The sequence below is a fragment of the Vipera ursinii genome (genome assembly GCF_947247035.1).
Source record: "Vipera ursinii genome assembly, chromosome: 14".
NCBI classification, from domain to species: Eukaryota; Metazoa; Chordata; class Lepidosauria; order Squamata; family Viperidae; genus Vipera; species Vipera ursinii.
Genome location: NC_139527.1, coordinates 11680396 through 11700515, shown reverse-complemented (window position 1 = coordinate 11700515; position 20120 = coordinate 11680396). Strand labels below are relative to the sequence as shown.

Here is a 20120-nt window from a genome sequence, read left to right as displayed (position 1 = left end):
GAACAGGCCAAAGACATGAGGGGAAACGCAGGCACACCCGGAGTCCAGGAGCTTCAGCACAGGGCTCCAGTCCAGAGTACTCTCTCTCTCAGTAAGAACGTAAGAGCGAGCCAGAAGCCCACCCAGGCTCCCAGGAAGCAGAGCCTTGGTGGCTCAGGATGGAATTGGCTCACTGGTATTACTGGTGTACGAAGGCTGCCCCAAAGTCCCGGGTGGATTATCTCCCTTGTAACTGGCGCCCACTGCTTCTTGTGGAACCACCATTCTGCTCCACTTTCGCAGGGCGGTCCTTCGGTCACGCTTCCTGTTTGTTTTTTTAGTCCAAGACCCTTATAATCTTGCTTGCTCATCTCTACAGATGCTCCAGTCTGTCAACCTCCTTCCCAAAATGCAGTGCCCAGAATTAGCACAATATTCCAAATGTGGCCTAGCTGTGCAGAACAGAAAGGAGCAACCATTTATCTTGAGCCTCACGCTACCCTCCTGCAGAGCCAGCTTACAACTGGCTTTTCTCCTTCTGCAGTTCCATCGCACTGTTAGCTTGACAGTGAGTACATGTTCAGTTACCAATACACCCAGAACTTTTTCACACATAAAAACAGAAATTAGTGTCACCCCGTATGGTCTCACCTATCTCGTACTCAACATGCCTTTCAGTTCTCCTGCTGAGATGTAGACCTTTAAAAGGATTGCATACAGGCACATATAAAGGAAATAGAACATGAGTGTAAATATCACAGGGTCACACCAAAAAGTTGCATTTGCAGAAAGACAGACAAACTGAAAGGGATAGAATCAGGATTCTGGAGAAACTTGAGAAGCTGGGGCAGTGGCAGAAGCTAGCAAGATCAATTTAACAGGCTGCAGGAACTGAAGTGCAGCATCACCATCACGTCAAGCCATGCTCCTGTCTCTTCTCTTCTGGACAGATTGCACACTGAATGTTGCATTCAGCAGCATTGCATTTTAGGAAGGATACTGACATACTGGAGCATGTCCAGGCGTGATTTGGGGCTGGGCAAAACAACCCTCTATAAATTACACTAAATGTGATATCTTGGCAAGATTTGTTTTTTGTTTCATTTCTACTCTGGTTTTCCAGGTCTCACTGAACTGAACTGAACCCCACTCTCCACCCATCTATCCATCAGAGAAGTTATGCCTAGCTTGGGCTGGATCATCACCTTCAGCCTAGCCAGGGCTTTTTAAAAATTAGCAGTACACTGGCTTTTTTCTAATTTTCTAAAACAGAAGCCGACAAGGAAAATGGAAGATATATTCAGGATTCTAGCATGTTTGGTTTTGATATCTCAACATTTAATTTAATTTGTCAAGATGCCCTATATGCAGAGTTGTGTTGCTCCCTTTCATGTCTTTTCTTCTAGCTGGGAATATAGAACATAGAACATCATAGAATATCATCAGAGTTGGAAGGGACCCTGGAGATCTTCTAGTCTAATCCCCTGTGCAAGCAGAAGAGCTTACACTATTTCAGACAGGCTGTCCAGTCTCTTTTTAAAAGTCTCCAGTGATGGAGCACCCATCTGGATCTTAACCCTATTTTCTGGGGTGCTGGCTATTCCAGCTTGGTGTTCTTTGCAAATTTGATGAGTTCCCCTTTTATCCCCTCGTCTAAATCGTTTATAAAGATATTGAAGAGAGCTGGACCTAAAACAGAACCTTGGGGTACCTCACCACTTATTTCCCTCCATGTAGATGTAGCTCGACTAAGGAGTAGACGTTGCATGTGGTTTGTTAACCAGTTACAAATCCATCTGATGGTCCCACATTTTTGTAGCTTACCAAGAAGTAGGTTGTGATCTGCTCTGTCAAATACCTTAATATAATAGTGGGGCAAAGCAAACAGTCTATTTTCTAGCTAGCCATGGTTGAAAATGTATTTTTAATTTGTGAGGCAAGGCAAAGAACATGAGAACGCTTCAGGGAGTGGTGCAAAGCCAACAGCATTTTGAGGGAAGAACTGCACACTCATTTGTTTGTACATCAGTGTAAATTATAACGATCACGTACTACGCTGTGCCTGCGGCTATAATGAGTGACACAAATATTTCCCTCAGGTGCATACCTAAGCCTTCGCCTTCTTAGTGGATGCACAACTGGGAGTGCAGCCCTCCAGATGTGGTTTAGCAGCTGGTTAACCTAGAGGACTCTGTTTCCTCACACTTGGACCAAAACCACAATGCAGTCTGGCCAATTTCTCTTTCGCTCAGGGAATGTGAAAAACATTTGTGTGAGTGCTATATTATTCACAAAACATTTCTGCTAGATTGTCTATAAAAGCTCTTCAATCCCGAATATTCAAGTTGGGCATTTAGTGTAAAGGAAGTGCAGCTGTAATTTTCTCTGGCTCTAGAAAAGAGCAGGGGTCCTTTACCGAACTAAAGGTCAAGTGACATAAGCTGATTACTTTATATGAGAATTGGCACGCATGAGCTGGTGCTCCTCCAGTCAATACTGGCTGCCTTCCTGTGACTGTGACTACGACTTTGAAAACTGTCAAGGGCATACAGTAAAGTGTGTGTGTGTGTCTGTGTCTGTGTCCATCCCAAAGGTGCTTTTTCAAGAGGCATCTGGAGTTTGTTTTTCCTTGAAGACATTTTACTTCTCATCCAAGAAGCTTCTTCAGTTCTGAATGAATGGTGGAGAAAGGAAAGATTTATATCCCTTGCAGTCATCTGGTTGTTAGCACTCTGAGAGTTGTTGAGGCCACTCAGACGTTTATCTGTGCCCTCAGGGTCACCCGAACAGTGTTAATAGTGACTGCAAGGAATATAAATCCTTCAATTCTCCACCATTCAGTCAGAAGGGAAGAAACTTCTTGGATGAATAGAATGGAAAGGAATAGAAGCTGGAAGGGACCTTGGAGGTCTTCTAGTCCAGCCCCCTGCTCAAGCAGGAGAACCTATATCATCCCAGACAGGTGAATATCTAGACTCTTCTTAAAAATCTCCAGTGATGGAGCACTCAGGATTTCTGGAGGCAAGCTGTTCCACTGGTTGATTGTCCTCACTGTCAGGAAGTTTCTCCTTAATTCCAGATTGCCTCTCTCTTTGATCAATTTCCAACCGTTGTTTCTCGTCCTTCCCTCTGTGCTCTGGTGAACAATGTGACCCCCTCTTCCTTGTGGCAGCCCCTCAGATACTGGAACACGGCTATCATATCTCCCCTATTTCTTCTTTTCTTTAGACTGGCCAAACCCAAGTCCCATAGCAGTTCTTCGTAAGTTTTAGTCTCCAGGCCTTTGATCATCTTTGTTGCTCTTCTCTGAATTTTTTTCCAGATTCTCAACATCTTTTTTGTGATATGGTGACCAAAATTGGCTGCAGTATTCCAGGTGTGGTCTTACTAGGGTTTTATAAATTGCTACTAATACTTTGCGCGATCTTGATTCTATGCCTGTTTATACAATCCAGGATTCTATTAGCTTTTTTGGCTGCTGTTGCACACAGCTGGCTCATAGTCAAGTGATCGTCCACTAGGACTCCAAGCTCCCTCTCGCAGTTAATGTTTTTGAGCCAGGTCTCGCCCAGTCTGTACTTGTGCCTTTGATTTTTCTTGCCTAAATGTAAAATTTTGCTTTTCTCCGCATTGAAGCTCGTTTTGTTGGACAGGGCCCATTGTTCAAATTTGTGAAGATCTTTTTGGATCCTGAGTTTGTCTTCTGGGGTGTTGGCTACTCCTGTCAGTTTGGTGTCATCTGCAAATTTGGTGAGTTCCCCTTCAATTTCCTCATCTAAGTAATTGATGAAGATATTGAAGAGTCCTGGGCCTAAGATGGAACCTTGTGGTACCCCCTGCTTACTTCTCTGCATGTGAATGTGGTGCCGTTGAGGACGACTCATTGGGTACGGTTTGCCATCCAGCTACAGATCCATCTGGTGGTGATGTTGTCTATTCCACCTTTTTCTAGCTTACCAAGGAGTAGTTGTGGTCTAATTTATCAAATGCCTTACTGAAATCTAAGTGTACTACATCCACAGCATTTCACTGGTCTACTAGTTTAGTCACTTTATTGAAGAATGAGATAAGATTGGTTTGGCATGATCTGTTTTTAATGAACCCATGCTGGCTACTAGTTATGACTTTGTTTGCTTCTACTTGTTCACAGATCTATTTTTTGATTATCTTTTCTAGGATCTTCCCAAGTATTGATGTTAAACTGATTGGTCTGTAGTTTCCTGGGTCCATTTTTCCCCCTTTCTTGAAGATGGGAACCACATCAGCCCTTTCCCAATCCTCTGGCATTTCCCCGGTGCTCCAGGATTTATGAAAGTTGTGGTGCAACCGTTCTGAGAAAACATCTGCCAGCTCTTTCAGAACTCTGGGATGTAATCTGTCGGGTCCCGGTGATTTATATTCATCAAGGTCGGATAGGTGTTCTCTTACCATTTTTTTTGTTTATTTTAATTTTTGTTTTGTAGGATATCTTTTGCAGTGGTTTTTTGGTGTGTTGGGTTATAGTTTCTTTTTGTGTGAAGACTGACACAAAGTATGAGTTAAGCAGCACTGCTTTCTCCCTACTGCCTGTTACTTCCTTGTCATCTCTCTTTAGTGGACCTACAGTTTCCTTGATTTTTTTCTTGTTGTTAATGTGTTGGAAGAAACATTTTTATTATCCTTGATTTCTGTTGCAAGTCTTTGTTCATTCTGACTTTCCTGACTTCATCTTTGCATGTTCAGGCTGTCTGCCAATAATCGGCCTGTTATGTTCCGCTCTTTCCATTTTTTGTATTTGTCCTTTTTCTCTTTCAGTTTGTCAGAGAGATCTTGAATTTCTTGCTTTTCTTTCTCAATGGTATTGTGCTGGTCTGGGCTTTTCTGATCGCATTTTTCAAGATTTCCCACGCTTCTTGAGTTGTTTTCCCCTTTAGGATTTTCATACATGGGATCTTTCCCAGGTTCTCTCTGAGTTTGTTAAAGTCAGCTCTTTTGAACTTCAAGACCCTGGTTGGATTGTTTTCTATTGCTAGTGTTGGCATTATATTAAATTCCAGTATGACATAGTCACTTTCACCCAAGGTTCTGGCAACTTCAACTTCCTCTATCACTTATTCTCTATTAGTAAGTTCAGTACAGCTTTACGTCTAGTTCCCTCCTCCACCTTTTGGGTGACAAAGTTGTTGGCTAAGTTGGTTAGGACTCTGTTTGATCTCCCGCTCATTGCAGAATTTGTCTCCCAGTTGCTATCTGGATAGTTGAAGTTTCCCATTACTACTGTGGTATGCTTCCTACATGCATTTATTAACTGGCTGGCAAAGAGTTCATCTATTTCTTCTGATTGGTTGGGTGGCCTGTAATATACACTTATGACAATGTCACTTTTTTCTCTTTTATATTGACTCATATACATTCCAGAAACATCATCAGTGCTAGAAGGGAGTGGGTTTGCCCTGGTGATGTTACCTACCTTGGTCATGAAATGTCTGCAAGAAAACAACTGAGCTCAGACCGAACCGTTCAACCCTGAACTGAAATTATTCTCTTCTATTGGTGGTGCATTTTCTTTCTACAATCTTGATCCTTTTCAGACTGCTTGCACAGATCTCTCCTTACTGGTGTAATTCTAGAGCATCTTTATTATATGCAAGAACATTGGCCATGCAATGTTGACCGCAGCAAGCTTTCTCTAAACTGCATTAGGACTCAGAATGAAATTTTCCTCTCCCACTATTTGCTGGAAGACAAAGATCTCTCTGAATTAAGCAGAGAGAAGTTTCTATGGACCCAAAGCTGAATGATGGTGAGAAATCCTGAGCTTTTTCTTCAATTCCAGAAAGTATTCCTATTTCCTATCCATTAGGTGACCAGAGGAACAGAAAAAGAACATACCAACCAGAGAGGGCAGGCCTGGATGTGTGCACATGGCTCTAAGCCTGAATTCTAGAGATGTGTAGAAAGACAGAGGGATACAACAATGTGGCTGAGCCAAATGGAATTGGGGCTGTACTGAATTGTCCCCAGGAGTTATCATTTAAAGAAATGAAAATGATATCTTTCTCAGAGTCCATAATCAATGAAGGGCTCATATTGTTGAAAGCCCCCAGAGTGACCTTGTGGCAAAATGGGCGCCAAACAAATTTAATAAATAATAAGAATATACTGATTGTGTAGAATTGCAGTGATCACCAGATGCACCAAGGAATAGTTTTATCCTTTACTGCAGAGGTCCCCAACCTTTTGGGCACCAGGAACCGGTTACATGGAGAGAGGTTTTTCCACAGACCGGAGGGTGCATGGTTTTGTGTGCTGCCTGCTTCTTGTGGATGGGGTTTTGCTTGTTTGTGCGGCCCAGTTGTTGGCATGCCGCAGCCTGGTACTGGTCCACAGACCAGGGGTTAGGAACCCCTGCTTTACTGGGACTCCTCAGATTTATTCTATGGCATTCAAAGCATTTACCAGGACTTGAACTCATGGACCTCACACTTGGGACGACTATTTCCAGGGTACCACCCAGCTCTTGGACTTCATTGGTCACAGAAAGGGTTGTCCAGAAGCTCTATCAGAACAGATGGATACTAGAAGGCATGTCAGATGCAGGTTGCTGCCAGAGATAAATTTTATAGCAAGGCAAGATTTTGGAAGAACAAAGAAAATTGACAATAAAAATCAAGTTTGGGAGGGTAAAAGCAACAGTCTCAAAATACTTTTATATAGCCAGAGATTCCCATAATTATGTTTGCTCAAATTCCAAGCTGATATTACCATATATACTCAAAAGAAATTTAACACAGAATTTAAGATGCGTCCTGCCCACCCCTGAAAGTTAGATAGTCAAAATACTGCAAGCACACATGCGTGTCCATATGCACACACACATGGACACAATACGCAGACAAATTTTTCTTCACTGCTTGGTTCCTTAACCTACCTATTTAAAATTGTCCAATTTTACTGAAGTGAACCCTCAACATTTTCTTCATCTCTCCTTCCATATGTGAGTACATATGTATGACTATATATGTCTGTCTACATGTATGCATTTATATGTATGCTGTGGATATAATTTACTTGGACTTCAGTAAGGTATTTGACAAAGTAGACCACAACCTACTACTTGATAAGATAGAAAAATGTGGCTTAGACAGCATGACCACCAGATGGATCCGTAGCTGGCTGACAGGCCATACACAGCATGTGGTCCTCAATGGAACTGCATCTACATGGAGGGAAGTGAGTAGTAGGGTGCCCCAGGGCTCTGTTCTGGCCCCAGTGCTCTTCAACATCTTCATCAACGATTTGGACAAGGAGATAGATGGGGAACTTATCAAATTTGCAGACGACACCAAGCTGGCAGGAACAGCCAACACTCCAGAAGACAGGCTTAAGATACAGAAGGAACTTGACAGACTTGAACATTGGCGCTATCTAACAAAATGAAATTCAATGCTGAAAAAAGTAAGGTTCTACATTTAGGCAAGGAAAATCAAATGCACAGGTATAGTATAAGAGGTACCTTGCTGAATAGTAGTAACTGTGAGAGAGATCTTGGAGTCCTGGTGGACAATCTCTTAAATACAAGCCAGCCGTGTGCTGCAGCTGCCAAAAAAGCCAACACAGTGCTAGGCTGCATTAAAAGAGGGATAGAATGAAAATCACATGATTTATAATGCCTTGGTAAGGCCACACTTGGAATACTGCATCCAGTTTTGGTCATCACGGTATAAAAAGATGTTGAGACTCTAGAAAGAGTGAAGAGAAGAGCAACAAAGATGATCAGGGGACTGGAGGCTAAAACATATAAGGAACGGCTGCTGGAATTGGGTATTTCTAGTTTAATGAAGAGAAGGATGAGGGGTGACATGATTGCAGTGTTCCAATGTATCTCAGGGGTTGCCATAAAGAAGAGGGAGTCAAGCTATTCTCCAAAGCCCCAGAGGGCAGGACAAGAAGCAATGGATGAAAACTAACCAAGGAGAGAAGCAATCTAGAACTAAGGAGAAATTTCCTGACAATTAACCAGTGGAACAATCTGCCTCCAGAAGTTGTGAATGCTCCAACAACTGGAAGTTTTTAAGAAGAGACTGGACAGCCATTTGTCTGAAATGGTATAGGGTTTCCTGACTGAACAGGAGGTTGGACGATGACCTCCAAGGTCCCTTCCAACTTTATTGTTGTTGTTGTTGTTGTTATTTTTATTATTATAATCTATCCTAAGGCCAGACTCCCCAGCCAGGATGAAAAATTAGAATTTATTGAATTAATAATTGAATCAAAATCAGTTTCATGTAAATGAGAGATCACACTTGTAGAATTATTTGATTTTCTCAACTGCACATCCAAAATCTATGTCTCTCCTCTCCTTTGACAGGAGACTCACACATATACACACACACCAAAAGAGAGGCTGTGGACATTCAGACTGAGCAAGCACAAATAATTAATTAATGAAATAGCTCTTGAAAACTCAACTGCTCTGAAAAGCAACTGGTAAAGTGAGGTAAAAATCAGATATGAGATCCTTTAGGCAGGAATTGTTTTTCCATTTTACTGCTAAAAAGGAAAAGGCTGATGGGTCACAAGCACTAGGAGACTGCAGGTGCTTCTTCTGCAATAAGGCCTGCAGGGCTTTGGGCTTTTCCTGCCAGGTGAGACTCACTAGTCTTGTTAGTTGGCATCTGCAGGGCAGAGCCTCTTCATCCGTGGAGACCCCCTGCGAATTCCTCCTGCGCCCTTTCATAGGGAGAGCTTTCCTGGGCAGAAGAGGCTTCCCCATCCACACATTCCCCTCGACATCTGGCAGCCCCCCTCCCCAAGACTTCACACCTCCCCATGCTGCCATTGGGCTGCCTTTAGCGGCATCTTTTTTACTAACTTCCCAGGGAAAATACTCCTCCCCCCATTGACAGGCAGCTACTTTATCTTTCATCTAAGTAAGTCATTGGGACTTGAGTAAATTAGAAGGTGAAGCTCTTCTGTAAGTGCAGCAGGAGGGAAGCCTAGGAGGCCGAGCTAGGGGTAGCAGGATGGGCTTAGGCAGGGGTAGACAACCTCGGCTCTTTTATGACTCATGGACCTCAACTCCCAGAATGCTGACTCAGGAATTCTGGGAGTTGAAGTCCATGAGTCATAAAAGAGCCGAGGTTGCCTACCCCTGGGCTTGAGGAACCATTCAGAACCGCCGTTCAGCAACACAACAAACTCTGTCAGAAGCCCCGTAATGAGGCGCTCAAGAGGGACCAAAAAAGCTCAGGCACACTTACCGTTTGGTTATCTTCATACAGCTTCAAGTCATATCCACTCAGCTCCACACAGAAAATTATTGCTGTAACCCCCTCAAAACAATGGATCCACTTTTTGCGCTCGGATCTCTGCCCACCCACGTCCACCATTTTGAAAGTCAGCTCTTTGAAGGTAAACTTGTTCTCCACAATCCCCGTCGTCATGTCCCGGGAGCGCAAAATGTCCTCCACAGTGGGGATATAGTCCAAGGCAGCGATCCTTTCCAGGTCGTTCAGGTAGTAGGCAGCGTTGTCCTCCAGGTGGTACTCGTTGGACCGGCGGAAGCACTCCTGCACCCCGGGGTCAGCCCAGAGCCTCTTCATGACCCCCAGCAGCTCCAGCGTGATCTCCCCTTTGCTCTCCGCAGGGCCTGTCAAAGCAAAGAGCTGCACGGCATCGTAGGCGCGGTCGGGGTTGTGGAACTCGATTTTCAGGGACGCTAGGGCGCGGATGATGCGGGTGAGAGAGTCGATGGCATTGTAGATAATCAAGGGCTTGTATTCCTTGCAAGCCTCCAAATTAAAGCCGCCGCTGTGAATGATTTTCATTTGTTTGACAATGGTACTTTTGCCAGAGTTGCTCGTGCCCAGGAGGAGGAGCTTGATTTCCCGCCGCTGCCGTTGACTCTCAGAGCGCAGGTGGCGGTCAATCCTTCGGGACCGCCGCGCTGCCTCTTTCTCCTCTGAACTTTGCCGACATCCCATGGTACAGCGGAGGCGAGCAGGAGAGGCCACCTGAGACTCTCTGGAGCTCCGGGAATCGGGTCTCAAGGGGACGGACAGCTGGCTCCTCTAAAATGCCCCTCCACCAGCAGCCCCGTCTCTCCCAGCTGGGGTACAGAACTGGAATGCGTTACCAGCAATTACAGTCCACCATTGCAGCAGATCTCAAGGCACTCTCGCTTGGGGAAATAAGCAGTTGCGCATTTCAGTAAGGGAGGGAGTTTCCCTTTCCCGTGAAAGAGTCAGATCTCTCTCTCTCCTTGGCCTGCCCTTCTTCTCCAGCATAGTTTTGCCATCCTCTTCTGCACACAAGGAATCGATGTACGTCAGCTGGATACGCTTCGGTCTGCTATGGATGCTCCAGTTGCTCTTGCAAGTGGCCCTCAGGTGCAGATGAAGCCCTGGGAAACCGTGGTGCTGCATGCATTTGGCTTCTCGGGCAATTCTTTAGGGCCGATGTCACGTTTGGGGACAGGACTCAGTAGACTCCACCTGCAAAAAGAAGGAAAAATAAATAAACTCAATTGTTGGCTCTTTCTGTGTTCCTAAAGACCTTATTCTCCTCTTCCTGTAACCTGAATGGAAGAGGGGTAATGGTGGGACTGCCCATTGAGGAGAAGCGGATTTGTGCTGGGAATATGTGCCTAGCCCAGCAGGGCTCCTGGCCTTGCCAGCCTGATCTTTCCATTTTGTGGCAAAGCAGATGTGTTATTCATGACCTTCCTTCCTTCCTGACCAGCTTTTCTCCATGAGGAGCGCAGACAGGAGAAGAGGTAGAAGTCAAACAGTTCTGACTGGCCAAGAGCACCTCTGGGCATAAGCAGAGCATTCTTCATATTTTGGCACTTTGCATTTTTTGGCATTTATGAATCACAGGTTGACATTTATAAATTATGATTTACAGCATCAGGCTATGCGACAAGCTGGCCAAAGGACAAACCCTCCCGATTCTGATGCTTCTTCCATCATGTAAAAGCTAGGCAAGGACAACGCAACCCGCATCTCTGCAACAGTGGGACAAATGCGAGAAGCAAGAGATTGTGATTTTTAAACAGGAAGATCTTAAGCTTTGAGAAAGACCTGCTTTTAAATAACACAACCACAATGTTAGGTGCAAAAGACCAGGTCCACATATGAAGATCCAACTAAACTGATTTATTGCTACTCATGCCCACACACAGGAATTTTCTGAACTAAGAGTTGGCACCTTCTTGGAGTGAGATAAGGGTCAACGTAATTCAAAGGAGGTTGGTTGGACTTTGTGGTTGCACAAGAATTCTAAGCTGATGCCTCTTTTGCCATCCCTTCCACTACACGCAGATTGTTTCTTTTCTCAATTCAGAATAGCCCTCCCAATCTGGCTGCCCAAGGCAGTATATTAGGACTAGGTCCAGGGCAGCTCCGCCTTCTTGCTCACCCTCCCCTTTCTGGGTTCAGTGTGCTGTTGGATTCCTCCACTCATAAGTGCTTCCAGGCCAGGATTTGACTGTGCTGCTCCTTCCTCGCAACACACAGACCTTCCTCCACACAGCCACAGCTGCTTCTTTCCATTTCCCATACACACCTGCACACATTCAGATACAAACAATTCAGAATTGCTGCTACCACCTGGAAGGGTCTCCTCATTTTCAGTTGCAGGGCCCAAGCAGGACTGGAAACCCTGATTGACTTTCACCCCATTTGTGTATCACACTGACTACGGTTGGGATTTAGCAAGATCAAATGACAGAATGTAAAGATTTTAGTTTGAAGGCCATCTGGTCCAATCCATTCCTACAGCATCGCCAACAAAGGGCCACCCAGCACCCGTTCAAAGGCTTCTATCAAAGAAGCATCATCACCTTCTGTCAGCCCTCCTAGCCAAACCAGACAGGAAGCACAACCTGATGAGCTGAAGCTCCTTTACTGTAAGGCTGCATTAACAAAATCTTGCAAGTCTGAAGACAGAAACTTCCCTCGGCCACAAAAGTACTTGATCCATTAGTGCAGATCCATTTCTAAGTTTCTTCCTCTGTCCGTTTAGCCACTTAGGGACTCCGGCCTCTCTTGCCTGGTTGCTTCCTAGGCAGCTTCTCTTCCCCTCGTCCCCCAAGGTCACCCACACAGCCCATTACACCTCCCAAGGCAATCTGTTCCATACTGAACAGCTCAATTAGGATTTTTTTTTCTGAAACCAAAATCTATTTCTGTGTAGTTTAAATCTATTGTCCTCTCTTCTGCAAGAACCTGGAAGACTGCTGCTCCATCTTCTACTCAAGGCCATTCCTGGCCTTCCCCCAAATAAGCCTATGGGATGCCTCCAACTGTTCCTCTTCCTTTTCCTCCTTCCAGCTACTGTATCATCTTGGTGGTCCCCTCTGGACACCCTCTAGTGTGGAGAGCGTTCTTCCCAGAATGAACTGCACACAGCATACTAAGTACAGTCTGCCCAAGGCAGAGAGAGAAGAACTAGGACTTCCCTTGATCTTAGAACAGAATAATAGAAAAATGGGGTTGGAAGGGAGCCAGGACTACACGTTATCATTGGGGCTGTGTCACCCTGGTGATTTGCCTTGTACTGCTGACCAAGATGGCTCCCCTCAGCCGCTGTTCACATCTGTGATTATTCCTTGCCACCTGAAGGACTTTCCATCTGTCCCTGTTGAATACATCTTGCCAATTTCTTCCCACTGTTTGTGCTTCTCCAGATTCCCCTGAATATTTATACCACCCTATAGTATTTTGCTATCTCTGTGTCAGCGGCAATTTTTACAGTATTTTCTAAGTGTTGACTCCTGGCAACTATCCAGACAAATCCCTGCAGTTTTCCTGGCAAGGTTTTTTGGCAGTGGTTTGCCATTTCCTTCTTCCTAAGGGAAGGACTGGCCCAAGGTCACCCGGCTGGCTTTGTGCCTAAGGCAGGACTAGAACTCCCAGTTCTGCCGACCCAGCCCCATTCCTGGCGTGGCAACCCCCATCCCTCACTAGAGGTTGAGCAGCACAGCGCCTCGAAGAGCGCCTCGTTTCATGCCACGCCCCACTTCCTCCAGCCTGACCCAGAGCCCGGGGCCCGCTGGGTGCCGCTGGCTCTGTGTCCCTCCAAGGACAGCCCTGTCCAGGCCACGCCTGGTCTTTGCTCTACCAGACTCTCCCGGAAGAAGCTGCCAGATGCTTTCTGGGTTCATTCCCGCGGTCAACTATACTGATTTTGCTACTAAAAATGAGGTCAATTGAGCGACATTGATCCGTGGTTAATGAGCTCCTCTTTCCCCTCTTACTGAAGAGAAGAACAACAGCTGCCCTTGCTCAGTCATCTGGCATTGGACCATCCTCCATGATGCATGAACCCCACCCTTATATGATAAAAATCCTGACTTGTAGTTTATGGCAAAGTATGACTAACAGCTTTTAATAAATCCTGGTTAAAAGCAGGGTGCTCAAAATGGGGTTCCCCACAGTCCTTGAGATCTTGGGTGTGGCCCAGTACCCCTTCTAAAATGCCCCCAGAATATATGGGAATAAAATTACAAATAGATTTCATTCACATCAACTCCATTTTCACACCGACCCCCTTTCCTCAATGACACCTATGCCCTAGACCCTGGAATGCAGAGGAGAGCAAGAGGCTAGACCAGGGGTCCCCATCCCCCGGTCCATGGACCGGTATCGGGTCACGGCACGCCAGCAACCAGTCTGCACAAACAAGCAAAGCCCCATCCGTGGGATGCAGGCAGCAGACAAAACCACGCACTCTCCGGTCCGTGGAAAAACCTTTCTCCACGGAACCGGTTTGGGGACCTCTGGGCTAGACCACAGGATGAACAGTTGAGGGAACTAGGTATGTCTAGCCTCTACAAGAAAAGCATTAGGGGAGGCATGATAGCTGTCTCCTAGTACTTGAAGGCCTGTCACAGAGAAGAGGGGGGGGGTCAACCTATTTCCCAAAGCACTTGAGGGCAGCACAAGAAATAACAGATGGAACTTATTCAAGGAGAGATTCAGCCTAGAAGGAGAAAATTCCTGACAGCAGGTACAATTAACCAGTGGAACAGTTTGTCTCGAGAAGTTAGAGGTTCTCCATCACTGGAGGTTTTTTAAAAAAGACTGGACAGCCATTGATTGGTCTGTAATAATAGCTGACTCAGCCTTCAACCCTTCTGAAGACTGAAATGAGGACCCAGATTGTTGGGGGCAATATGTGGACATTATAAACCGCTCAGAAAGTGCTGCACAATGGCGCAGTATATACGTCTAAGTACTATTGCTATATTTGTTTAAAAGATGTTTGCTAAACCTAAGATTTGAAATAAATATAACTTTTAAAAATTATTAGCTTTAGAGAAAAACAAAATAACCCATGAGAAACACTTGTCTTTTTTAATGTTGTTTGCTTATTTATTTATTCAATTTATATACTGCTGCAAAGCTTGCAGAGGTTTACAAGAAATACAAAAAAAATAAACATCGGTGTGATTGAAACAAGAAAAATTGACTAAATCCTAAAAATAACCACCACCATTATAGCAAAACAAGAAAAAAACAGAAAGCAAAGTTAATCTTGGTGCAGCAGGCAAGCATCACCTGAAGCTTCCATTTTTAATGACCCCCTTGAAAATTTTCAGGAAGGGGCAGCCAAGTGAGGGAACAATTCCACAGCACACACACCCCCATTGAGAAGCAGCACATCCGATGTTATTTAACAGAGAGGCCCTTACATTTCAGCCAGGTGTAATTTCTGAGGACAGTCCTGGGTAAGGCTCCAGGCAGGATCTCTGGGCCTGGGGGAAGGAGGCTGTGAATTACCATAGCCAGGTCAAGTAAGGATCTTTCCCCTCCATCTGTCCTATTCCCAAACAGCAGTGTCGTCGTTTCCCCTTTTCTGCAACATGCATTTCCTCCACGCTGCAGAACGCACTTAGTGAAGCGCTTGAGACACTCGGTTCTGTAACAGTCCAGCAAAGCTTCCCGAATTCCCCCCCCCCCAGGGGCAGTGCCTGCACTTGCCTTCACCTGCTGGGTCCTCCCGTTCTCTAGAGAGGAAGGGTCCCGGCAGCATCATCCAGATGGGATTACAGCAGGACCTTTCATCTGGAGAAGCTGGTCTCTCCGCAGCAAGATTAGTTACTTCGTCCTTTTACTTCTAAGAGACTTCTGAAGTAAGCAGAATTTGCTCAGAACTTGTGCTCCAGTGACAGGCACTTCATAGGATCAGTAATTGCTCTGTTTATTTATTTATGAACCAATCTTTTATATCACCTCAATTACAAGTGACTCTAAGCAGTGAATATTCACTCTCAGTAGTGAACAATAGCACTGATTATGTTGATTAGTTTGAGTAGTGATATGTCTGCAAGAAAACAAGTTCTGAGAGCACCAAGGACCCCTCATAGCAAATATTTTCATATATATTGTTAAGTGTGAAAGTAGTTAATAATAAAGAGAAAAATAGTGAAAAACTAAAGGAATCAAGATGCCCTACGTAAACAACATCAAGAGTCTGGGGAAGACAATCATTCTGGATATCCTCCAAGTTGACTTCATCAAGCTCATTGAAGTCAAGAAGGTCAGAAGTGAATACATCATGAAACTTAAGATCTTAAAGTCCAAACTCAGTGAAGGAAATGCCATCAAGGCAATTAACAGCTGGGCAATTCCTGTCATTGGATACACAGCTGGAATAGTGGCTGGACTCAAGCAGAACTAAAAGGCTTGGATAGGAAGAGCAGAAAAATAATGGCAATGAATCATGCCCTTCATCAATGCAGCAATGTTGACAGACTCTACTTACCAAGGAAAAATAGGTGGGTGTGAAATGTTGCAAGTACATCAGATGGCTGAAGAAGGAAAAGGGCATTGGAAGAATATCTGAAGGACAGAGAAGAGGATGTACTGAAGCTAGTATACCAGGTTGGCTTACTAAGTAGTAGAGAGACCACACTGGCCTACTTGAAAGACCAAATGAAGAATAAAAATGAGAAACGGCAAGACAAGCTATTACATGGCCAGTGCATTAAAAATAGCAGGCGAAGCAGATAACAACAAGAAAGACCTTGCAATAGCTAAGAGCAGGAAAGTTGAAGAAAGAGACAGAGGGGCTAATTCTGGCTGCGCAAGACCAAGCCTTAAGAAAAAATACATACGAAGCCCGAATTGAGAAGACAGCAGCAAATAGAAGCGATACCTCTGCAAAGAAGCTGAAGAAACAGGGGCCCCCCTGGCTAGCTGCTGCAGGAAGCTGCTGCAAGCAACGGCATGGCAAAATAGCAACAGTGGTGCATTGGAAGATCTGCAAGAAAAAACTGGTGGGACCACAAAATAGAGAAAGTCATAAAAAATGAAGAGGCTAAAAATGCTCTGGGACTTTAGAATCCAAACAGATAAGTACCTGCTACGTAACACCCCAGGTGTAACAATTGTTGGTAAGAAAAAGAAGTGGTGGACATTGCAGTGCCTGCTGAGGGCAGAATAAAAGAAAACGAATTGGAGAAAACACAAAATACAAAACCTGCAAAGAGAAGTAGAACAATTGTGCCACTAATAGAAGCCTTGGGTGCAATCCCAAAACGACTGCAGCACCACTTGAACATGACCGGCATTGACAAAATCTCCATCCATCCGTTGCAAAAGGCAGTTTGACTTGGAATGGCCTCCATCAGGCGTGTCCAACCCACAGCCCAGGATAGCTAATAACGCAGCCCCACAAGATAATAAAAATTAGAAAATCAGAAGACAGTGAATCCTACTCCCACCTTAGCCATGAAGGCCAACTCTCTTAGCCCAGCCCACCTTGCAGGGTTGTTGTTGTGGGGAAAATAGGACAAGGAAGATGTACTGGATATGTACACCGCCTTGAGTTATTTATAAAAGGAATAAAGGTGGAATAAAAAAGTTTTTTTAAAATGCCTGCAACACAAACAGCTGCAGTTAATAACAGCATTTCTCGCTCAGACAAGAGTCCTATCCCCTGAAGGTCTTTGAGATTAAAAAAAAATTAACACATTTGGGGAAGAAGGAGTGAATCTGAATTATAGAAGAGGAACTCTTGCAGAAAAGGTTTTCTGCTCCGCCTCCTGTCAGCTACCCCAGAGGAGCAGGCCTTCAAGGGCACCCTCTTCCCCAGGCGCTGGAAGGAACCGAGGATCTTCTTGATCCCAGCAAACGTTTCTAACCCTGGCAAACAGCTTTTATCTCCAGTCTTGTCTCTAAAAGCTTGTGGCTTATTTTAGAGAAGCCAGCTTCTCTGGTGCATATAGATAGCATGGCTGGCTCAGGAATTCTGGGAGTTGAAGTCCACAGGTTATAAAGGGGCCATAGTTGACCACTCCTGTACCAGACCATAGTACATAAATATGTGTATTATGGGTGTGTATGTATACATGTGTGCTGCTGAGTAAGCAATACTTCAGATCCCACCTCCCCCCCATGCCGCCCACACCTTCCCCAGGTTTAAATGTCTTTTTATGTTTTAACTGCATATGTAACTGTAAGCTGCCCAGAGTTACCCCATGGTAAGATGGGCGACCAATAAATTTTATAAATAAATTTGATGACAGACAGAAAATAAATATCTGTTCTGCCTTGCAAAAATGCCAACTTTTCCAGGAGTGACATTCATATTTTGACCTCCCATTTCCAGCAGCAAGCACCTCATATAGCATGATGTAGAAGGTGCCTTCTTCGCTAACTAGAAACTCAAGAGATTCGTACTTAAAGATAGCCCTGGTACCAAGCTGGTGTCCTGCCACCTGCCTCTCAAAGTAGGGCACCCAGCTGGATCCTCCTGGGTGCAGCAAATGCAAAGGCAGGCGGAATCGGACAAATTAGCAGTTAGCTCAGTTCATCCAAATCCTCCCACCCAGACATAAAATTGTCATTTTGCCCTAAGGTGTGTTTTTTGTGAAAAAAAGAGGAGCCGGATCCTGTGTGTAGCAATAGCGTTACAGCTCCAGGCTGCCTCTGGAACAACCTCATGAAGATCCCCCTGCAACGGGGATGAAGGCCATGGCTTCAGTTTTGTACTTTGACTTATTTATCCTTACAAGCCAGATGTTGTAACTGTCAAAGAGAAGACATAAAATACCAATGCAAAGTTAACCCACCTGTCACAGTTTTAAAGCCAGGTCTCGCCCAGTCTGTAATTTTACCTTTGATTTTTCCTGCCTAAATCTAAAACTTTGCTTTTCTCCACATTAAAACTCATTTTATTGGATAGGGCCCATTGTTCAAGTTTGTCAAGATCTTTTTGGATCCTGAGTTTGTCTTCTGGGGTGTTGGCTACTCCTGCCAGTTTGGTGTCATCTGCGAATTTGATGAGTTCCCCTTCAATTCCCTCATCTAATTCATTGATGAAGATATTGAAGAGTGCCTAAGAGGGATCCTTGTGGTACCCCACTGCTTACTTCTCTCCATGTGAATGTAGTGCCGTTGAGGACTACTCATTGAGTACGGTTTGCCAGCCAGCTACAAATCCATCTGGTGGTGATGTTGTCTATTCCACCTTTTTCTAGCTTACCAAGGAGTAGGTTGTGGTCTACCTTATCAAATGCCTTACTGAAATCTAAGTGTACTACATCCACAGTATTTCGCTGGTCTACTAGTTTAGTCACTTTGTTGAAGAATGAAATAAGATTGGGGGACTTCCGGTGGTGACGCGACGCTGAAGACAGCCATTTTTGGGCTGCCCCGCTCCGCAGCTGTGTTTTTCCATGTAAACAGCGCCGATCAGCTGTTTAGATGGATTTGAAGCCCCCTCCTCGGGAGAAGAGGGGGTGAGGCCCCAGGTAGGGGTTGAGTTCTCCGGGGCCGCCTGAGCTGAGAGTTTGGGCGGCTGAAGGATTGAGCCCCCCCGAAGCCTGGGTTGCTCCGAGCTGCGCAGCGCCCCTGCTCTGGGATTTTTGGAGCAGAGCCAGGCGTTAGCAACCACCCCTGCCAAAAGGAAATACTTTTGATTATCAAGATGCAGGCAGAGTGGTACAGGAGGTCAAGGTGATGTGGACTCTTATCTTTACTCTCTAGCTCAATGGATTTTATAGCTTTAAAGTGAAAGTGCGCAATAAGTGAAAGTGGGGGAAGATGGCGGCTAAAACTTCTAAAGCTCTTCGGAGTGCGGGGTCTTCCCTGGTGCAACAGACCTCATTGCAAGCTTTGCTTCCTCCTGCACCTCCTCCGGCATTGACGCTTAAGGATTTACAAGATGCTCTTGGAAAGCATTCACAATTGATGTCTGACATGATGGATGAAAAGTTGAAAAAGCTGGAGGAGAAAATGGAGAAATTGGAGAAGAAGATGGAAGAGAAGTTTAGAGCAATGAGGGTGGACATGTTGTCTATGATTGAATCTGTAGCTGAATGTGTGCAACAGCTGGATGTAAAAGTGGAGGATCTCAGTCAAAAGAACTCTATATTAGAAGCAAAGGTATTAGAAAATGAAAATACAAGGGATAAAATGGACGGAGAATTGAGCCTTGTTCAGTATCATCAGATGCAGTATGCTTTTAGAATCAGGGGTTCAAAGGAGAATTGTAAAGAAGATTTAAAGCAGCTGATTTCTGAGGCTCTGGAAGGGGTACTGGGCCAGCCAGCATCTGAAATTGAGGGAAATATGGACAAAATTTTTCGTGTAAATTCATGGATTGCAAGACAGAGGAAGTTACCCAGAGATGTGGTGGTCTATTTTACAAAGAGAGTAATTAGAGATGAAGTCATTCAAGCTGCCTATGATACTAAATTGGTAGTGGCTGAGCAAGAAGTCTTGGTTTTAAAAGAGATTCCTCCGAAGATTTTAAGGAGAAGGAAAGATTTTGCATTTCTAGTACAGGAACTTAAGAAATGTGATATTAAGTTTAGATAGGAGATTCCAGTTGGACTGGTGGTGACGCACGAAGGTAAAAGACATCGTCTGGTTACTGTGGCCCAGGCACGTGATTTTTATAGCAATGTGTTAAAAGCAACCCCCCTATCATTTTTGGAAGCTGTAAAGGGATACGGCGAGGGAAAGCTTCAAGATGTTGCAGATAGACAGACAGAGGACAATGGTGTTGGAGGGGATCAAGTTACAGTCTCATCGGTTGTTGCAGGAGGCCAGAGGATGACGCGTGCCGCCCTAAGAAGAGCGAGACGAGAGCAAGAGCAAGACCAGCAGAAAGTTATGGAATCTCCAAAGTGTACTTACAGTGAAGCT

General features: G+C 44.8%; 2 protein-coding genes across 2 annotated transcripts in view; one reads left to right on the top strand and one right to left on the bottom strand.

Annotated features, from left to right (window-relative positions):
- Positions 1 to 20120, top strand: part of RSPH14 (radial spoke head 14 homolog) — a gene marked incomplete at both ends in the record, with an annotated part of 86862 nt that overhangs the window by 47003 nt on the left and 19739 nt on the right. The window lies entirely within an intron of this gene.
- Positions 1 to 20120, bottom strand: part of GNAZ (G protein subunit alpha z) — a 65015-nt gene that overhangs the window by 37737 nt on the left and 7158 nt on the right. Inside the window, exon 2 of the mRNA XM_083373855.1 lies at positions 9222 to 10454. Coding sequence (XP_083229981.1) covers positions 9222 to 9944 — 723 coding nt within the window. The 5' untranslated portion in view covers positions 9945 to 10454. The remainder of the gene's footprint in view (positions 1 to 9221; positions 10455 to 20120) is intronic.